Raw genomic sequence first — 21671 nt, forward strand, 5'->3', positions numbered from 1 at the left:
AGGTCCCGGAGCCTTAGTCTCTTTAATTTTTTTCAAATGAAGTAAAACGTCATCCCTGGAAAATACAAAGTCCTCAAGCTGTACTATAGCTTGTGTCTTGTTGATGTCAACTGTTGAAATACAGTTATCGTTAAAAACACTCGAAAAAAAGTTATTAAGAACATTAGCAATATCACTATCGTCCTGAATTAAAATTCCGTGCTCATCAACCAGTGGCCCAATATGACTATTTCGAACTCTCCCCGAATTAGCGTATGCAAAAAACCTCTTGGGATTCCTGGGGAATCCCAAATTTTGGTAAAATATTGTTCTTTTTCCCGCTTGCATAACGGGCAAGCATTTTTTTAACATGCCGTTTTGGGTGTATAACTGGAAAAAAAAAGTGATGTTGACAAAGGTATTCCAATGGTAAAATTACCGCTTCAGCAAATAATGAAACTGAAAATGGCGGAGCTAAGTAGAGAGAAAGGGTGAAATATATCACAAAAACAGTATATAATATGTTTAATACTTTTAACATGATTTTTTTCATTGTTCTACAATGGCATAAATGATATCAAACAGTACAAAAACATTCAACAACAAGTGCAATATTTATTGCATTAAATTAAAAGTTCATCTGGCAACTCAGTCCATCTGAGCAAGTATTACCACTTAGCACGTGCCAAAACAATTGCTTTTTAAAGTTCATTGTTTTGTTCGTAATTTCATTAATGAAACGCATAAAAATGGGCACTTTCATATCTTCCCTTTTTTCTGACATTGAGTTTGTCCGAGAAAAGTCAAGGAATGAATTAAAAAGACGTAGTCTTTCATCTCATATACGTAAACAATTTCTAGAGTTCCGTTTTCACTCTGTCCAGTTTCACGGGTTGACTCATTGTTATCTTTAGTGTATAAGGTGTTCCAAATTTCGCTTAATCTTTGACACTTTGTTTAACATTATTAAACTGATATTAAGCAAATGAAATACTTCTTTAAAAAAAAAACACTGAAAATCTATTCAGTTCAAATTTTTGTAGAATTATTTGCTTTTATATTTTGGAGCAATTTGAATAAACTGTTCCTGTGCAACTTTTTGCTTAAACTCTATGTTTATTTCTTTTACATTTTGTACATTTGTTTACTTTCGACCTTTGCAGTATATATTGTCGAGATAGAATTCTTCTGCAGAAAACATTTCTCTATCCAAATAATAATCGAGTCATGTAGAAAGTTTTTCACAATTTCGAAATCAAACTTCTCACTGCAGAACTTATCTTAATGCGAACAGCTGGCATTTGTATTGTATAGGTATGTGTACACATGTGCAGAACTTATGATTTAGTAGGTTAAGTGTTATTTATAAAAATGAAGGGATATTACTACAAAAATATAAACTTTGTAGCGTCACAGCCAAAATGTATTTCTATAAAACATAGGGCAAGATTTCATCGCAAAAATTGTTGACCCAATTCTACGAGTGATGAGTACATTTGATGTTTTTAAGCCTTTGGGATTTAGTGATCAGTGGAATACTTTTTGAGTCTTCAAATAAGTAATTTATGTTCAAAATTGAATATCTTGAAGTTAATAGTAGGGAATTGAGTATTGTTTTTTTTTGTACATGCATTTGAAGTTGCTACTGATTCTATTTGAATGTTTGCCATATAGTTTTTGTGAAGAACTGAAGTTTGAAATTTTAGTAGTTAACTACACTTGACCTAATGTTTCTTTTAATGAAAATTTCGAGTGATGTCCAGTTTTGTGCGAGAAATAACACATTTGAGATGGAGCCAGCCACTCAATGTTATGAAGCTTCTTCAGAATACCAACTTTTTTATTTTTACTTTAATTTGTGCAGTTAGAAATAAAAAGGTTATTAATGTTATAAGATGAGTTCAACTAATTATTTGCCTTTTTTTTGATACCATTCAGTCAAATATTATGTCAAAATTGACTCTTACGCATCCATAACTTTCAAATGGGATCGTAATTATCAATTAAATCATCATAATAATTATCAATACAAAGTAATGATGAATAGGATATATGAAACCGAAGAAAATTTTCCACTTATCTTATTGAGTTGCGTATTTTTAACGATGCAGTATTAACAGTTTTTGCCATCGTAATATGAATCTCTGTCATAAATATGAAAATGAACATCAATTCTGCAGCGTGTATTCAGTTCATTGTTTTGTCAAAAGTATGTTTTGTTGCATCTGAAAAACATTGTCCTTGAAAATTATGTAACATTCAGCAGCTGGAATTTTACATCGCTTTTACATTTATCCTCTAAACTTACGTATGATTTGGTTTACAACAAACGAAACAGGCCATGACATGGAAAGAAAAGTTTTGCGAAAATGTCACCCTCTTTCCAGTAAAGGGTAATGAGAAAAATATTGGTTTCTTTAGCTAGTAAGCTTATTTGTCATTTTCTTGATATTCAGTGACTATAAAACCCTTTGCTTCGTTCCAATAAAAAATGTTCATTTGCTCTATTTAATAGTTTTGTCTGTGGTTTCTTTAACTGTTCTTGGTGACTAAGAGCTTGACACTTTAGATGCAGATGGGATTTCGTCGGCGTAATTGTTAGAATAAAAACCAGAAGCCTGTCTCTCTGTTTCTGTAGTTGCTTTAATGATATCTAAAACACTAGCAGCTATTTCATATTTTGCGTTAGTACTCGATTCGTTGTCATTGAGAAAAGGAACACCCGTTGTTGTGGTCATTCTTTGTCGTATTCTTTTTCTTTTTGGACCTTTCTTAATTACAGCCAAACCTCCATTTTGGGAAGAAAATACTTTTTTATTTTCTTCTGAATTATTGGGGGAAGGCAGAGCTCCTGAAACCGAAACTGAGGTAGATATCGAGGCATTTAGCTTTTGAAAGTCTATTTTGCCATCCAGGAGAGATTTTGAAATTTCTGGCAGTGATTTTGGAAGGAGTGGTGGCCGTTGTTTGAAGACAGCTGATGATTCTTTTATGTCATTCGGGGAACTGGCAGTGAATGTTGTTGTTCTTGGTTCAAAAGTGGTACTTGATGTTGTTGTCCTGTCTCTATAGTTTGAAGGTGTCGTTTCCCCAACATTTCCCTCCTCGGATTGCTTGTAGTGGTTGTTTTCTTTATTCTCTTTGTTCTCATTAACTCTCGGGTTGTATCTGTTTTTTCTTTTTGGTTTTCGAAGTTTTCTCGTGGCAGAGTTTTGTTGTTCGTTATTTTCATTCGCTGATTCGACCGAGGGATTTCTCTCTTGAGTTTCCTTCTCTTCAGATTTCTTTTTTTGAAATTTTGAAGGATCTGGAGCTGTAAAAAATCCTCTTGCTGATTCCGGTATCGGTTTGATGTTCATATTATGCAGCGGCGATTGTTGCTGCTGAGCAACGTGTTTAGGAACTGAAAAGAAATTCGGGTTAAAATCAATCGGAGTTTCATGCGGCCTTAATGAGTAAATGCTCTGATCTATGACAGGATGAGGAATGCCAAACATATCTGTGCTACCCGAGAAAGAAGATGGCCCCCTTTGACCAGGTGCGACGAAATTTTGTAACCCCTTAGGCACTGCATAAAAGCCACCTGGAGTTTCTTGGTAGTTAAAGTGATGTGCACCGGGATCAGGCTGAGAAATTGGAATGTTTGCTGGACGAACTCTTGGTCTTGGAGGAAGTGGTCTTCTACGCCTTTGAGGCGGCATCATATTTTTCGTTTCTCTACTTTTTTCATTCAAACTGGCATCGTTATTCCTTTCAGCTGGGTACTGTTGCTTTTTCATTTGTTCCTGATTGGAGCCTAGTTTACTGTTAGGATTGGTCCGAACTTCTTGTTTTTGTGTTTGAGAAGGATTTGGTTGTCTTGCTTTTAAAGATTTGCTTCTAGCCTGAGTACGTGGTTTTGATTTCAATCTTGTACCAAAAGCAGGTTCATCTCCATATTCAGCAGAAAAACTTTCAACTGAGTCTTTGAGCTCATCACTTGCCACACTTTCTCCTAGATATTTTTGCTGATATGGTTTTGGAGTTGAGGTTTTCTTGTAACTTTTTGCTGATGAATCGAAAAACTGCCCTAATTGATCTTTACCGTAATAACCTGCAGGGGGATAGAGGATACTACTTGTCTCGGGGGGCTTATTGTTTTCTCTAAAACTCAGCGGAGGTTCAGGAGTTTCGTATTGGGCGGGTTTAGTGGTGTAAACTGCTGGAGGTGGTGGTATTTGTTCTGGTGGAGGTGGTGTAGGGGATATATCATTTAGGGTATTTGTTCCTGCAGTTGTAGAACTTTGAGGTTTCGGTTTTCGTCTTCTTACAGGTCTTCGCTTTCGGGGCACACCTTCTTCCGATGATGTTGAAAAGCTGGTGCTCAGATTTTGAGTTGGTGCTTTAAATTCAGAAGTGTCTTTTGATGTATTTTCACTGTTAGGTTTTGAAATGGTATTTCCTCTGTGCTTGCTTTCGTCATAGTTGTTTCGATGCTCTCGCACTGGAGTTGCTTGAGTTTCGTGGTACGAATAATAACTTGGTTTTGTTTTTGACCGAGAAGCATTTTTCGCTTCTGTAGATGACTCTTTTCGCTCTTTTTTTGTATGTAAGCTGGTTTTAGGTGGTTTGGTGCCTAAAGTAGATTTTGGAGGTTTGTATCCACTATACATCAATCTACCAACAGCAGGTTCATTTGATATTGGTGTTGTCGAAGCTCCTTGAAAGTACGGGAAGTTGGGATAGCTATCAATAAGTCCATCCATGCTTTCATAAGGTCTAGGGAATTTCCTCGGTATGTTACTTGGTGGTCGAGGAGGCACTTGTTTAACTGGTGCAAACGGTTTAGATGTCACTCCGAGTGCATAGACTTGACCTTGACTCGTGAAACTTTGTGGTAATGGCGGTACGAAAGGCCCCGGGTGTTGATAACTCAATGTTGGTTGTCTTATATTCGATGGCATGCCGAAGTGGCGGTAATTATTTTGATACGGAAATCGGTTTTGCGGTCTTTGAATTAGGGGTGGTGTCTGAATAGCTGGAGATGATGGGGACCTAAAAGGAATAGGAGGATATGCGTTCAGAGGTTTTGGTTGCTGCGGTCCGGTTAGCGAAGGGCGCATCATGCTAGGTGCTGGTACCTCGACAGGGATTGGAACAGGTACCTCCTCTACAATGACTGTTTGATGTCCGTTTCGAGTAACATGCTGTACAGGAGCTGGTCTTGGGTGGGCTTGGGGGAAGATGTGGGGCCTATTATATGAAGGCTTCGGTATTTGAAATCCAGGATATCTAAAGGGTGCTAAATGGGTACCCGATGCATGCATTACGTTTCTACTAAGAATGTTTTTGAAAGGTGAAAATGTTGGCACAAATTTAGGATTATACGCAGGAAATACTGGACTTGAATATGGTAGGAAATGCTGATGATTGTGTCTGATCTGCCTACGTAATCTACTCATTATGGAGCGCTTTCTTCGTCTAGGAACATATCTTGTTCTGTGTGGTGTGGCTCTGATACCTCCGAAGGGGTAGGGTGGTACAGGGAAGCGTTTCCTAAGTGGGGGAGGATGTGGAGGATATATTGAAGGTGGATGCAAGACAACTGTAGGTTGTTGTAGCTGTTGCATTGGATACTTCATCTGACGACTCTGTGCTAACCTTCCATTGTGAATGACTTGTAAACTCGGAGATGGTAATTGTGATCTTACTATTTTAACATCTGGTTTGTATGGAACTTTTTGATGTCTCGATTCACTCACATGCTCTCTATAAAGCACACGAACCGGAACCTTTTTTGCACTTAAAACTGTAGGTGACTGAGCTCTGAAATTTTCCTTTTTGAAGGGTACGACAGAGATCGACTTTTCTTTCGAAATTACTTTTTTCAACAGCGGTTCAAGTCTTAATGAAGCAAAATCCGATATATCATCAATATCCCTTATATCGTCTTTATCTTCCTCCGGGACTACAACAATTTTCTTAAAAATTCTATTTTCTGATTTTTTCTGGGGCTTTTCCACATCAAACTTTTCTTCAGCAAATATTTTTCTCAAGTGAGCATCGGTTATTGGTCCATTGATTTTTATAATTTCATGACTGCCTTGTGGTTTAAGATCATCATCTTCTCCTCGGCCTGTTAGTAAATCAACGACTTCAAGAAGTTCTGGAGGTAAATCTTCTAGTTCATCTCTAACAGATTCTGCTCCTACATAAAGATCCTCATCTGGAATTCTATAATTCGGGATGAATGCTTGTTCTCCACTGTTCTTGGAATCTAACTGAATTCTTCCGGGTGCATTTGAAGCAGACATGGCGAAAAAGTCGTTCATTAACTTGGACAGGTGTTGATGTGCCATTGTGTGCTTTTGCCACTCCTTAGTATCGTATACACTATTAGTAGCTGGTGTCTCTGTTGTCGGTGGCACTTGAAATTCAGTGTTAGTAGTTGTCTCAGGAATATCGGTATTCATGTTGAATGTTGATCCAACCTCAACTTTCTTGCTCTGTGCTTTATTTCCAGAACTGATTTTCCATCTCTGTTCTTCGATGTCGGCAAGCTCTTTCACGCTTGTTTGGTATTTACCAACGTACGGCTTTGTGACTCGGAAAGCATCTTCATTTGGTGATTTAGTTGTCTCAGGTCTTGTTTCCAGCGTTTCCGCAGTTGTGTCTTTCTGATCCAGGATCTGTTGTGAGTATATGACTTGTTGCTCCCTTGATTGAGCTACTGGAGGAGGAGGGAAAAGATCTTGTGGTGCGGTGGTGTGATGGGACTTGTCATCGAACACAGGCTCTAAATTCGATGTGGGTTGATGGGTCTCTTGGTATTTCTTATTTTTTCGTGATTTTTTGTGAATTTCTTTTTCATCTGACTTTGGAGACTTGGTATGACCCGAAGCAGTTTCTTCGAGACTATCCGCAAAACTTATGTCAGAAGCTCGTGGAATTTCCTTTATTTCAAAATTTTCAACTGGTCCGGCTTGACCTTTCATTTGCTCGGGGCTAGGTTGGTAACGATGATTGTCGTTTTCTGAAAGAAAGAGCAAAGTGATTTACGTAAAAAAATTTATGTTGAATGAAATACTCAAAACGACAGTAAGATCTTTTAACTCAGAATAGAAAGTATTATTCAAAGAAAATAAATAAAATTGTTTCACCCTAAAAGTTGTGGAATAAAATAAATGTATGATTTCTCTATTACAACACTCAAAAACATCAATTGATCTCAATTTTTTGATATTTTGGTTAATTCTAAAGTATTTACTCAATAAAATTTAAATTAAAAATTGAAATAAGAAGAATATAGGCGGTATAGTAAAAGCTATTCGTGCAAGCTGTGTATCGCCTACTTCTCTCATATTTTGAACTTGCATTCTGTTGGCTGCTTTAGAATTAACTAACTATAACGATATAAAGATCAACTGCAACTTTTGAGAGTTGTAATCGAGAAATCATGTACTTATTTTATTCCATACTTTTTAGTGCGAACCTAGATTATAGAAATAGTCTTTGGAATTTAGAAACATTTTTTATATTACATTAAAAAAGAACACTAAACTTATTTTATTTTGATATCTGCACCATCGCTTTGTATTTAAAATATTTTCTCTCCCTTAAAAAAAATAAGAAAAAAGAAAAACATCCAGCACACACAATGACCAGCTGGACGCAGCACGGATGTTGCCCTCACACTACATTCATTGTTACTATCCAGCACACAACGTCCAACATCAAGCCCCTTATATTTTTAAGTCCTGGATTTAGATTATGTTTATGCAATTACGAATTGCGATGTAACCCTACTCGTTGAGTTTCTTGTTCCTACTAATTTATTGGAATGGAAAATATGGAAATAGAGAAGAAATTCGCGCCCATCATATTAATACTGACGATAATACGAGGCATATCCATAAAAAAATAATTAATATGTGGTAATAAAGATGTGGTTATTATAGCTAATTGGTACTCATACATTTATCATAAAGATTATATTTATAACGTATACTGTAATGCAATTTTTATTTCTTATCAATTTTAAATGGCAGGAATTAGTCATTTGGAATTTTTGAACATATATATATACACTGTAAAAAAAATCCGTAAAATTTACGGTTTTAAACCGTCAAATCTACGGGAAAAACTAGTTGAAATTACGGGTATTTTTTACAGTATATATATATATATATATATATATATATATATATATATATATATATATATATATATATATATATATATATATATATATATATATATATATATATATATATATATATATATATATATATATATATATATATATATATATATATATATATATATATATATATATATATATATATTGCTATTTAAGTTCATCCATATAAATGTTTTTCCTGAAAACCGTGATTTTACCCCCCCCCCCTCTTGAAAAACCCCGTTTTTACTTCCATTTTGCTCACCCCCGAATTAATATTGAGTTTTTTTTTTTTTTTTTTTTTTTCAACCTTACCGCAAGTGTATATATGCCTAAGAACGTATACAGACAACCGAAGTATTCATTTTGACGGTCCTCGCGTTAATTACAACGCGTTTTCTCGTGACGGATGTATGTATGTGCGTGTGTATCGCATAACTCAAAACCGGTTATGTCTTAAAAAGTTGAAATTGGATACGTAGACTCCTAGTGGGGTCTAGTTGTGCACCCTCTTTTTTGGTTGCATTCGAATGTTCCAAAGGGGATTTTTTACACCTTTTTGAGGTAAAATCATTGTTAAGCTCAATGTAAACTCAATTAGTGTTATAATTTGGCAAACACTTGGCAATATATCGCCAGGCGTTTGGTAGCCAAGTTTTGTCGCCAACTTGGTGACGAATTTGGCGGGTTTTTTTAATTTAAATCTGGCTTCAGTTTGGCCATATTTAGAGAGTTAACCATTGAATCGCATTAAAACTTGCAATATTGCGAAAATTTATGTGTATAAAACGTTTTCTTTGCTTCGGTTCGCAACAAAATTGGAGTGAAAATATTTAAAGTTTCTTTGCTTACTCCGAGGCACTATTATCATTAAATTGGAGTAAAAGGAATTCATGTGATGCACACATCAGCTCGTTTAATGTAATATCTGCTTGAAAAAAAAAAAATCCGCATCGAAAAAAAGAAAAAATAAATAAAATAAAATAAAATTAATATAAAAATTAAAAATTAACCTGAATTCTCATATTTTGAATTCAAATTATGTTTTTCGCAGTCACGAGTTGCGACAGGACCCTGCTCATTGGGGGCTGTTGTTTCTAGAAACGACTCCTGTCCCACCAATCCTGCCCCCTTCTCCTGGGCGGTTACGCGTGTATATTTGTGTGTGTGTGTGTGTGTGTGTGTGTGTGTGTGTGTAGGCGCGCGTGCGTGCACGTGTAGGCATGTGTGTGTGTAGACATGTGTGTATTCACGTAGGCGTGTGTGTGTGTAGACCTGTGTGTATGTGTGTAAAGGCTTGTGTATGAGCGTACGTGTGTGTAGGACATGGTCCCACCAGGAGAAACTGATTCCAGGAAGTAGTGCTCGGTGGCGCTTCTACATAGGACGATGGGCGGTGGTGCTGAAAGAGACACGGACATCAAAAACCTTCAAATGAGAACAATAAGCAATTGTTATTGCTCAAAAAATAAGAAAGAAAGAAAAGAAAAGAAAAATAGAATGAATCCACCATGCGGACAATTTGTAACCATGACGACGAAAATTTGTCCTCTAAGTAAATATCAAAAACTATGAGCCAGACTAAGATCTCCTACACACGATGCAGCTAAATTGAATTAAACTTCGAACGGGCGTTTATCAGGAAGTATAACCAGGTAGAAAAGTCAAGGAATCGCCCGGCATCCTTCACACGACAGTCAACTCATCAGGCACGCCAGGCACATGTGCCGCTACCATTTTCATTTTGATGAGTTGAATCAACGATTTAGTTGATTCAACTCATTGGCAAGATTAGGGAAAGATTGCTCTGGTCATATGCTGGTCAAGTTGTACCCTTTTGTGCTGTATTTTTATTCGAATACTTACCAGAAAGTTTTTCACCAAATTTGACTGTCGATAGATCTTCAGCTGTGGGTTGAGTTGTTTTTTGCCACGGATTCCTTGGCTCTTCATTTCCGTTTCTGCTCCTGGTAGTTGGTTGAAGAAGTTCGTCTGGCATCGGAAGAGGTGGGAGGGTGTAAGGCTCCACTTTCTCAGGCTTCGTAAACCCCTGCCATTCCTCCTTGTCTCTTGGACTTAGTTTCGGGCGCTGGCGCTGGGTCTTTCTCCTGAAAAAAAAGTAATGTAACTGTAAGACCAGGTGAATGTTATATTATGTCCACTTAAAGTTTCCATTTCGGTCTGGTGTGTGATACACTTGACGTCTACACCATTAATACTCACTTCCAAGAACTTCGATGACATTGCCATTGTTCAACTCTTTTTACATCCCCCCTTCCCCCCAAAAGACAGTTCATCTTAATAACAGGCTACATTCATGCAACGTAAACGCCAGGAAAAATTCGAATAAAGTTCATAAATACTTCGAAATATCCGCCATGTTTTGTCGAATGTCTTTTTTTTTTCCTTCACAAGCTCCCTTATTAGTTATTATTTTGTTTTGAATTGGTTCTTTCAACCCCAAAATATGTCAATTCAATTTTCATTGGGTATTTTTGGCTTTAAATGCTGTTTTTTAAAAGGTGCATTTTATGGGATAAAAAATTTATACCCATTAAACTTTTGTAATTTTTACATTGAAATCGTCATCTCTAGCACGTTTTTTTACATTACAAAACCAAATGATGTAAAATTTGAAGAAATAGTACAGAGAAAGAACTGCTTCAATAATAGAAAATATGAGCTGCAGTTTGAGTCCTATTAATTAAAGTTTTCCAGAACTGTTAAAAAATAAATTTTAACCACGTTTTCAGCTTGTTCCGAAATTTGATCAATCTAGAACCGTAATTACAGTTGAAAACATTTTCCAACTTGTAAAAAATGAAGAAATCCACTCATCTGTGAATATAGTACAAAATTAACTTCTTTTTCAAAGATTTGGGAACCACATCTTTTTTGGAGCGTATTCACGGGATAATATGAATCATGCCAAATCTAACCGATTTAACAATACCCGATTTAACGATAGCTTCAATTTAATGATACATTTCACTGGTCAGAATTTGACTGCATTGAGTGTCTATGCTCCTCGATTTAACGATATCCTTGATTTAACGATGACTTTTTCCTGTTCCTTGATAATCGTTAAATCGAGGTTATACTGTAGCATTAAGTGGTTATTTTACCACCAAAGTACTATGTAAAAGCAATATATTTCAGCTTGTAATTTGTTACTAGCCGCCTTCGACTCCCAGCTCGACCTGAATCGCAACAAGTTCCACGAATGCTGATTTTATACTGTGATGAAAAACATTTTCCACTACCAGCATAAAAATATATTAGGCTTCTTTATTAATTGTTTCTCCAGCTTATTTATGGTCTCTCTAGAATGACTGAATCCCATTCAAAGCCGAACTGCGGTTTCTGGATATTGCAACTTTGATGGAATTGATTGGAATTCCTTCTTAACTTCGGCCATTATGCTTTGGGAGCTCTAGTGGTTAAATAGGAAGGTGTCAAGCTATTATTTTATACAGATATTAGTTTTCACTGAAGTTCCTGAGTTAGTCCAGAAAAAGAAGTGGCTTTGATTGGGAAGGTTTCTAAATTTTTTAGAAAGATTCTAGTCTAATTTCAGGAAAGTTACTAACTGTTAGTACGACACATTTACAAGATATGTTATTGGCAGAAATTGGGCACATTAGTCGCCTATTTTTTTCCAGGAAAGTTTCTGAATCTTTTTTACAGTGTAGTGTATATTCGTAATAATATATAAGTATGATAAGTGAAGGGCCGACGTTCCCCGTTTGGTTTAGACATCAGATTCGAGGCTGAAGGGCCGCGGTTTCGATATCGGCGACTCTTCACGTGCTCAACTGGGGACTGGTTTACGTTAAAGGTGTCGTCACTAAGTCTTTCCAATTCCCATTACAAATCTGGGGGTACTGAATCAAGGGTTGTTCATCTCCTGGTCTCGATCAAAAATATCGAAATGTTGACAGATAGTACTTCCATCTATCGAACTTTGAGGATAGTTGGTCTTCCACCCTAGTGGTTCTCGTTAAACGGAAGACACACAAGTCCAACTGAAATGAAACATTATTGTTAAGGAACATCATTGTTAGGCAGAGAACTCTCGAATGGTTTGTACAAGAGCACAACAATAAGATAAATAAATCTAACATTTCTTTTTTCATGAAATACACAACCAGTTCAGTCAATTCCAGCCGAGGACTGCAGGGAGGACTCCAGCTCGGTCACTCCTATGCCGGGCTGATGAGTGCTAATAAACACGAAATTGCAGTCGTCGTCTGGAATTGACTGAGCTGGTGGTGTATTTCATGTATTTCTGCCTTAGCCCTCGCTGGGCCTATAGGGCGGTGACTTACTGAATGTACCTGCCTTACCTTCAATATTCGAGTTGAACCGAACCATTGCTTCGGTCACTCGTCTGGTCAATGCTAATTCTGTATTAGCTACCAGTTTGTTTGGCACTCTTGGCTTCCTTAAGAGGTTTTCCACCTCCAGTTCGGTCACTCCTATGCCGGGCTGATGAGTGCTAATAAGCACGAAAATTGCAGTCCTCGGCTGGAACTGACTGAGCTGGTGGTGTATTTCATGTATTTCTGCCTTAGCCCTGGCTATAGGGCGGTGACTTACTGAATATTTCTTTTCTTGTTGGAACTTTAAGAGATGTTTAGTTTTAGAAATGAAATTCAAAGATCTTTATCCCCATATGAGTAAGATGCTATGCAATTTTGCTACACTTACGCCACAAATTAGTCAGTCATCTAAACCTCTTCCCTCCCCCAATTAACTCACCTTCTATAAACGACTTCCCTCACATTGTCGGTACTGTCTTGTCGGGCAGTTTGTGGTATGGGACTGGTCATCAGAAGTCCATCAGTGGTTGTTTCAGTGGCGTTCTGACTCTCGACCTGAATCCTTCTTCGCCTGTTCGAATTCTTCCTCCTTTTCCGGAATTCCTTGGCTCTGCTGCGATCTGCAGAGAAGAGCCTCGGAGAGGTGACATTCTGTGAACCCTCGGTAGGTGTCACTTCCTCTTCTGAAGGACCGTTAGAGGCTGATCGAATAGACACATGAGAGTGAACCTGGAATGAAAAGGAGGTTTTTAAGGAAAGCGGAATGATTATGCACAGAAACACCAAACCACGTTCTATATATTACTTTTGTATATGGGATTATTTTAAGGATTTGCAACCCCTAGCAAAAGATTTGCAACCGTACACCCTTGTTGCGAATTAATGGAATTAAATTGAGAACTTTTAATTTTCGAATTTTTAGGTTGTTCTGTTTATAACAACTTTTTAGACTACCAGTTGATTAGAAGCTATAACCTCACGTTTTCTTCTCATAAATATTGTGTTTTGTTTAAGTGTTATAAATTTCTACATATTTTTGCTGTTTTTTCTCAATCCGGTCACTTTTTATCTTTTTGTTGGCCATGGATATTTCTCCACGGAAGAGGCAGGCCGTTGTGACATTGAGTGAAAATCTGATTGCACAACAATAGAAAAAAATGATTTGTGCTTTGCTAAAAACAGTGCGAAACTCTAGGTGATTCTATGCCCAGTAGAGTGAAAATGTTGCTGGACAAAGGGGAGGGGCATACTAAGTGGTGAATTTGACTTTATAATTAAATGATTTAAATAAAGTTGATTTTGTAAAAAAATGGTTTAATTCCATTAATTTTCTCAATTGTGTAATAGTGCTTCAGAAAGATTAATTGATAGAATTCATGGACCTATCTGGATTTATGTAACTACTGATAGTGGTCGATCAAATAAACACACGAGAGTGAACCTGCGATGAAAAGGTGGTTTTTAAGGTCAGAGTAATGAATGTGCACGGAAACACTAAACCACATTCTACACACTACTCTTCTATGTCGTCGCCTCAGAACAACAGTAAGATAGTTAGTGTTATTTCTGGGATTAGATATCTTACTGTCGATTTGAGGCAACGATGTGGTTTTATTTTAGAGGATTTCAACCCCTAACAAAAGATTGGAAACGCTATAGTGCTACAGGAAGATTGAATGATACAAGCATCCATCTATCTGGATTTCGTGCAAGTACTGATATTTGTAAGTTAATGATTTTAATTTGCTGTTGATTATGGGCGGCAATTATTATACATTAGCGAAAGTATGGTTCACCGTATTCTTTCACATTTTAACAATTATTCCACTAATAAGCACTAAATGACGGTCTAGTATAAAACAAAATCACATTTTTTAAAAACGTTAACAATATGCAATTTATGAGATAGAAATGCTGCTTGGATTAAAAACAAGGAAGATTTATTCTCAACTTATGATTATAGCGACTGAATATAATATACATTTTCGCTTGAGACTGTTTAAGAATTGTTCTGACCAACCTGAAATTTACTTTTCTACTTTGCAATTGAACGGATTAAGTTGTTCAGTCTATAATTTTAATTTTACACTCATTAGTTGATATTTCTCTTCTTGTCACAAAAATTTTACTTTAAGAAGCGCAGAGGGAAAAACAATAAGTTGAAAATGATCATTCATCTCAAAATTAATAATAATGATAAGAAGAGTTAACATTTTCATGTCGAGCATCATATTTCTGAATGTTCTTAAAGGAATAATTATGAATGTAATCGCTGAACTTATCCGGTTACTGATTTCATATTTTCGTAAATAATTTTCAAGCCGATTTAAACTATCTGTGTAACAATATAATATCGATTTAAAGTGTTGAAAATTCATATGTAACTTACTTTCTGTGGTAGATGTTCTTTTTTGACGTCAAACACTTTTCCCACCCGCTTGTGTTTCCTAGGTTTGCGTCCTTCAATGGCATCATACTCTGCTGATACTTCTTCGTAATCCTCAGATTTTGACGTTTCTGTCGGAGAAGTACTAATGAGACTGACCAGAGGAGAAGTACTAGTACTTTCTGTCGGTTTAATGTCAGCAAGCTTAGTTGTAGTTTCTATCGGTTTTGGCTTGGTAATTCGTTTTTCCTGATTACTTACTGCCAACTTACCACCATACTTTGCTTGATTTGACCCTGCTTTTTGGAAAGACGAAATGAACATCGGCTCTTTATCACGGCCATGTCCACCGTTCATGTAACTTAGCAACTCTTCAAGAGTCATAATAGATTTGATGGATTCTCCAGGTACAATTGGAGTGAATGGTGTTTTAAAGATTGGACTAGGACTTGTCTTCAGGGAATCACTCGGTTTGTTATCTACCCCTTTCTTTCGTGGCACATCTGTCTTCGAAGACTTCTGTTGGTTGATGGAGCCCTCTCTGCAAAGTCTTACATTGTGGACTGTCTTCTCTTCGCAGACCATCGTCAATTGGTTGAAGAGGGAATGCGGGGGACAGTGGAAAGTGTTTCTGGTGCCATCTGGCTTGCAGTAGTGAAACACTTCACAGCTAAATTTGGCATCTGGAAAGTATCCGGTTTTCCTCCTGCAGTCGAATGTGACGAGGGGAAGGACCTTCTTCAAAGCTTCTTTCTCATCATGTGATGATTTGAGATGATTTGGTGGTGGCCCAGACGGATACCACGGACTCGATGTGGCAAGCTGAAAGGAAAAAAATCAAAATCTAACAAAAAGGTGGTCTTATACTTGAAAGTGCAAATTCAAGTTTCAGTAGTTTGACGGTGGAGGTGCAAGATTGCTATAAGATCAGGAACCATTAAAATGCAGTGAATTAAATTAAAGCCCTGAATCGTAGAACAAGTAGCGGCACAACCGCCATCTTGGGGCTAAACGATGCTTTCTTCCTATGTTTACTATGGCGAAGTAGCGTGTTTTGCTCCTTGATTGTAATTTTTATTTATGTTAATCCACAATCCAGAAATCCTACAATCAAGAAACAAAACATACTACATACTTCATTATAGCAGACATAGGAAGAAAGCAGCATTTAGCCCCCTCCCCAGATGGCGGACGTATCGCAACTTAAGCTACGATCTAGGGCTTTAAATTGAATAACCGGCAACATTTTCAAGAAACTAGCAAAGAAATGCGCAATTTTGCCAGAAAATAAGAAAAGTTAATGAGATTTGTCATGTATCTTCGTATATTAATCCATATATAAAATTAAATTGCTGTAATTTACAAAATAAATTGCTTTGAGCGAAAATTCTTGTGTATAGGTCTGGAAAACTCTTATTGATATATAAATCTAAAAAAAATTTTTAAAGAGATTATAGAGTCATCAAAATAAAGTGCGCGGAGTTTGAAAACGTTAAGATGTCCTTTTTTTAAACAGAAAAAGTTAATAAATTTCAGTTTTGTACGTAAATGTTCACGATCTGAAAAAAACTTGTAAAATATTTATACGTAAAAACTTTGTGTAACTATGACGCCATCTTGATACATTTGTTGCTGTTTTATTCAGTAGAAACTTGATTTTTTAAGTCTTAATAAGTAACTTCATTCATTTGACATTCTTCACTTGCAAAGTTTTAATTGCGTTCCAAACCTTATTAGCATATAGAGCACGAAATAGTAGTCGTATTTCATACTATTACGTATCGTTTGTACTTTGTTATAAACCAATCTTGAATAACATCTTTCAAAACAATTTCCCATAAATGACCTTAAATATGAAACAAATGCTTGAACTGCTGGAGAAATAATTGTATAAAATAAATATGTTTTTTCTTTCATTAAAATAAAGCAAGTTTAACCATTCTAACTAAAATTAGGTTAAGTATATATGAAGGCCTTGGTATTTAAAGTCCTATAGAAGTGCGGAAATATTGTTCTAATAGCACGTTTTTTGAAGAATGACAATGACAAATAACTTAATTGGCATATAATAACGCGGTGTGACAATCGTTTTACTTTCTTCAGTTCATGTAGGAAAGGTTGTTTCTATTGTACAAAGTGCAACAGTGATAACGGATATCCAATTAGCGTTTCCTAATCGTTGCCACAATGATAAAACAAATACTGGGCAAAGGCGCAGTCGAGTTTAGTTGCTTTGGTTCAGAATCAGTGACCCCAATGTATGGCCATTGATGATTGTCTTTGAGAACTTTTCTTATACAATGAATCGATTTTACAGATATCACAGCGGAACTGTTTTGAATTTTGATGAAGTAACCTTGAAGTAAATGCTGAAGGGATTTGCCGATGCGTTGCTGGTATATTATCATACATATAATACTTGGAGGTAGAAAAGCTAATAATTGTGAATAATGATTTAATTAGCTTTGAAGCGGCAAAATGAAAAGACGTTTAATTTAAATAATATTCATTCATACTACAAAATACTGATGCTAATATGAAAAAAGTTCAAGCCATTACATGTTGGAAAGACATTTTGTTTATTCGTTTTTGAAACCACTTTCTCATTTAAATATTTTTCTAATCATTATTCATTGAGTGTTTGCAAAGTGGTGAACCTATGTTTACAACATAGTGAAATTTCCATCAACGCACTAAATATCAACTTTCAACTATTTTAAAAGAAAAATAGCATGAATTTTCCAAAATTGGGAGAATTTTTTATCCTTTTTTATTTACAGAATTGACATTTTCTTCCATTTCTTTTTTTTTTCTCTTTTTCCTTGTAACAAACAGCAAAAATATCCAATGCTGAGTATTCATCTGCAGATAAAACATGTTCACTGCAAACTCCCAGTTCGCATTGGAACCACGTTTGGAACACTTTCATTCACAAAAAGCTTTCCAGTTGCCTAAATGTGCTCTAAAACGAGTTCCGAATGTACTCCATCAAGAAGAAAGTTGACTTAAATGTGCTTCGAATGTGCTCCCTTAGGATATTTAAAATTTGAACTTGGGAACACATTTGGGTACATTTAAGAGATTATTCCTTTTTTTCGAACTAATAAATTCTCAACAGCTTTCTTTCCTCCCAGCAAAGGTGGCGATTGGGACTAAAAAGTGGAGGAGGGTGGGGGGCAAAAAAAAAAAAAAAAAAAAAACAACAACAACTAAAAACCATAGGACTTTTAGCAACAGCAAAAAAACAAAGGAGAGAGAGAGAGAGAGAGTACAAATTTTTGCTAGGGCTTGTTTTGAGAGCATATGAGTGGTAATTAAAGTAAATCTAACAACTTAACAACTCACGTTTTTGTAAAGATTTTGATAAACTTTGACTATGACTTTCCCCGAAGAAAACTTAGACACGAATTAGACTTGCATTATTCAGCCCAAAGTATTTTGAGATGTCACGAAGACTTGGTAATAATTTCATTGAATAAGTATGGCTTGTTTAAGCAAAACAATTAATTAAAACAATTAATTTACTAATATCTAAACAATGTATGCATAAACTAAAAGTTACTGCTTGTGCTAAATAATGTTTCGTAAACAGATATACAAAGTAAAGCAAATAATTATGTTCTGAAATTTTGACATTTCTGTTTTTTTTTTTTTTAAATAATTTCTAGCTTTAGTTCCTAAATTAAAAAATAAAATAAATAAATGAACCATAAAAAGTGGCTTTGCCTCCCCCCGAATCGCCGCCTCTGACGACCAGTCAATAGAATCTCTCAATATGATACTACTAGAAATTTTGTTGTAATGAAACGTTGACGGTTGTTGTTGTGAATGCTGTGAAAAAGGAGAGTGGCTGGTCGAAGACCGTCCATTGCTCGGGGGCGGTTCAGCCCCGAGAGATTGCTGTAAAATTAACAGCATAATCAGCAAAGAAGCATTCCATAACTGCTGTAAAAAGTTTGTTACAAAATATTCTGAAAAGAAGGGACGTGCGTCAATCAAAAAAAAAAGTTAAATGTGTTTCCGAAAGTGCTAAAAAACGAGCTGATGTGTGCATCACATGACTTCTTTTCACTCCGATTTAATGTCATTTTCTCATTATTAGCAGTTTTAATGTGATTCAATAGTTTATTCTTTAAATATCACCAACAGTGGCCAAATTAAAACCAGATTTTAAAAAAAAAATTAAAAAAAAAAAAAATCGCCAAGTATATCGCCAAGTGTCCGCCGAACTATAACACCACTTGAGTTTACATCGAAATCAACAATGATTTCCCTCCAAAAAGGGGCAAAAGACCCCCTTTGGGGCATCCGAATGCAACCAAAAAGGGAGGTGCACAACTAGACCCCACTAGGAGTCTACGTACCAAATTTCAACTTTCTATTACATTCCGTTCTTGAGTTATGCGATATACCTACGCACATACATACGTATATAGACGTCACGAGAAAATTCGTTGTTGTTTTTTTTTTTCGGGAATCGTCAATATGGACATTTCGGGTGTCTATGCGTTCTTAGACACTTATCCACGTGTGACTGAGTCGAAAAAAAACCCTCAACATTCACTCGGGGGTGACTAAATTGGAAATTAAGGTTGGTTTTTGAGTGAAAGTTTTTTCGCGAATACAATACTTCCTTTTTTGTAAAAGAAGTAAGAAGTGTACTGAACCAAATAATTGTTCTCAAAAGTGTTTTGAAAATTGTTCTAAAAAGTGTGCTTCAAAGTGTTATAAAGAGGGGTGAAGTTCCGTGTTCAAAAAGTTTCTGAAGATCTGTAGTGTTTTTGAGTACAAAACGAAATGTAAACGAATAGAATGAAGCAGTTTGTATTATCAGGACAGGAACTCAACTAAAAAAAAGGGATGAGATCGATTTAGATATTTTAAGGGTACTTTTTGAAGAATTCAAAACTTTTTACTAATGACGCCGACCGGAGAAAATATGAAAATATTGAATAAAATTGTGCAAATTCTGAATATATTGTTAGTTTCAAGAAATTAGAAAAAAGTTGTTCATAAAAATTGAAGACTTCACATTGACGCAAGTCAGATATATAAATATGATTGAATCCAGATGAAATGAATTGAAAGCGCAATTATTAGCAGTGACAATATCGAAGGAAATTGTTAATTGCACAATGCAGGCTTGTGAGTTGAGAAAGGATGAAATTTTTGAAAAACATGAGACAGGACAAGAAACCACGACTCCTATGCAAAAGCGAGAATCAAGTAAAAGAAGTTTTTTCTTTAGAAGAGCCGAGTTTCTCAGAGCTTTATAACTCAATATCATTAGATTCAATTTCAGGAAGGACTTTTGTGCTGGCCAAGAACAAAAAAATCTTTTTTTTTTCTTCTTTTGCTTTTTTCTTGAAAGGTTTGTTTCCAAAATTTCATAAGTGAATTTTGGATTTTCTGGATCTCTTACAAGAAAAAGTCTAGTAATTTATTTAGGGTTTTCCATCTATTTCTTTTTTCGGTGATTAAGCAAATTCAGTTTGGAAAATAAGTAATCATTAATTTCTTCGTTATTAATTCGGCAAAATGTTTTTTTTTCTATACAAATCTATTCAATAGAGTGAGTGGAGGCATGCTGCTTGTGGTTATGACAGCAAATATAAAAATATTTTAAAGTTGCCTAAGTTCACTGAAGACGAATTCATAGGCAAAATGTTATTTATACGTTAAAGGAGTTGTAATTTGAGTTGAAGCATTAAAACTTAGCACAAGTAACATCGTGTTTGCGTGTTCGGTCTCAACAGATTATATTTGAAATGCCTTTGCTAGTTACATTTTTATAAATCCTTTTCATTTTAAAGCCTTTTCCTTTTCATTTAAAAATATCGTTTTATTTTATGATGCATGTTCGCTGTTCTGAATAGAGTTCATAAGTAAGAAAAATCTCCGGAGAAATCGTTCGCTATTAGAATAAATTCAAGCGTTGTTATTGAAACTGTTGATGAATATTGTCCGTTTCTCACGAGAAGGCACTTCGCGCCGCCTTCTCGAACGCAGAGTTCCGTTTTACGCGGGGGTGATCGGTTAACATATCCACGGGCTTCTGAGACAACCAGACAACCTTAATTTGGGCGTTTATTTTAATGTGCAAAAAACTCTTAGTGTCCTTTACATAACTTGCTTTACATATCTGTTGCTATTTTCATTATTCTTACAATTTGAAAATTGCTGCTTTTACAACAAAATGCTGTCATCTGAATATACCTTCTGCCGAAAACAGCGAAATAGAATCATCGGATACCACGTGACGAAGGCGGAGTCACGTGCCTTCTCGAGGAAAATGGACAATGCATACAACGTTCAGAGAACAATTCTTTATTAGAAAACAATATTATTAACAATTATTTTCCTATTAAATATCAAGTGTCAAAAATTTTAGAAAAAGATATGTTAATACAAGAAGAAAATCGGCCTTAGCTATTAGCAGATTAATAAATCAAAAAAGCTCGGAGAAAGAGTTTCCACCATTAAAGTAAAACGTTATAATCTTTTACTTCCAAAACGATTGAAAAGGACAGAGGATGCCGAAAGAAGATTACCTCAGCCAGGGACACAGCAAACTGATTAACTCCCCGAAAACTTGATTTTAAAGACATATCGCTGTTCCGGTGGAACATTGACGTAACTGCAAAATTAATTGGAAATGAGTTATTGTCGTCACTGGGTCCAAACGTGGTCACCCCCATGCAGAGGAACACTGACAGATTTATTCAGTAAATTACCACCCATTAGCCACGGCTAAAGCAGAAATACGTGAAATACACCGCCAGCTCAGTCATTTCCAGCCGAGGACTGCAGTTTCGTGCTTATTAGC

The 21671-nt window shown here is 35.8% G+C and overlaps 1 protein-coding gene across 1 annotated transcript; it reads right to left on the reverse strand.

The window, feature by feature from the left end:
- Positions 1–2528: 2528 nt before the first annotated feature.
- LOC129228485 (uncharacterized) lies at positions 2529–21453 on the reverse strand. Its single transcript, XM_054863166.1, has 6 exons — positions 21397–21453; positions 14849–15667; positions 12922–13188; positions 11547–11570; positions 10004–10196; positions 2529–6991 (listed from the first exon to the last, which is right to left on the reverse strand). The coding sequence occupies exons 1-6, from the start codon at positions 21451–21453 to the stop codon at positions 2529–2531; spliced, it is 5823 nt and encodes a 1940-aa protein (XP_054719141.1).
- Between the last annotated feature and the right edge of the window lie 218 nt (positions 21454–21671).

This window comes from Uloborus diversus, chromosome 8 (assembly GCF_026930045.1).
Source record: "Uloborus diversus isolate 005 chromosome 8, Udiv.v.3.1, whole genome shotgun sequence".
Lineage (NCBI taxonomy): Eukaryota > Metazoa > Arthropoda > Arachnida > Araneae > Uloboridae > Uloborus > Uloborus diversus.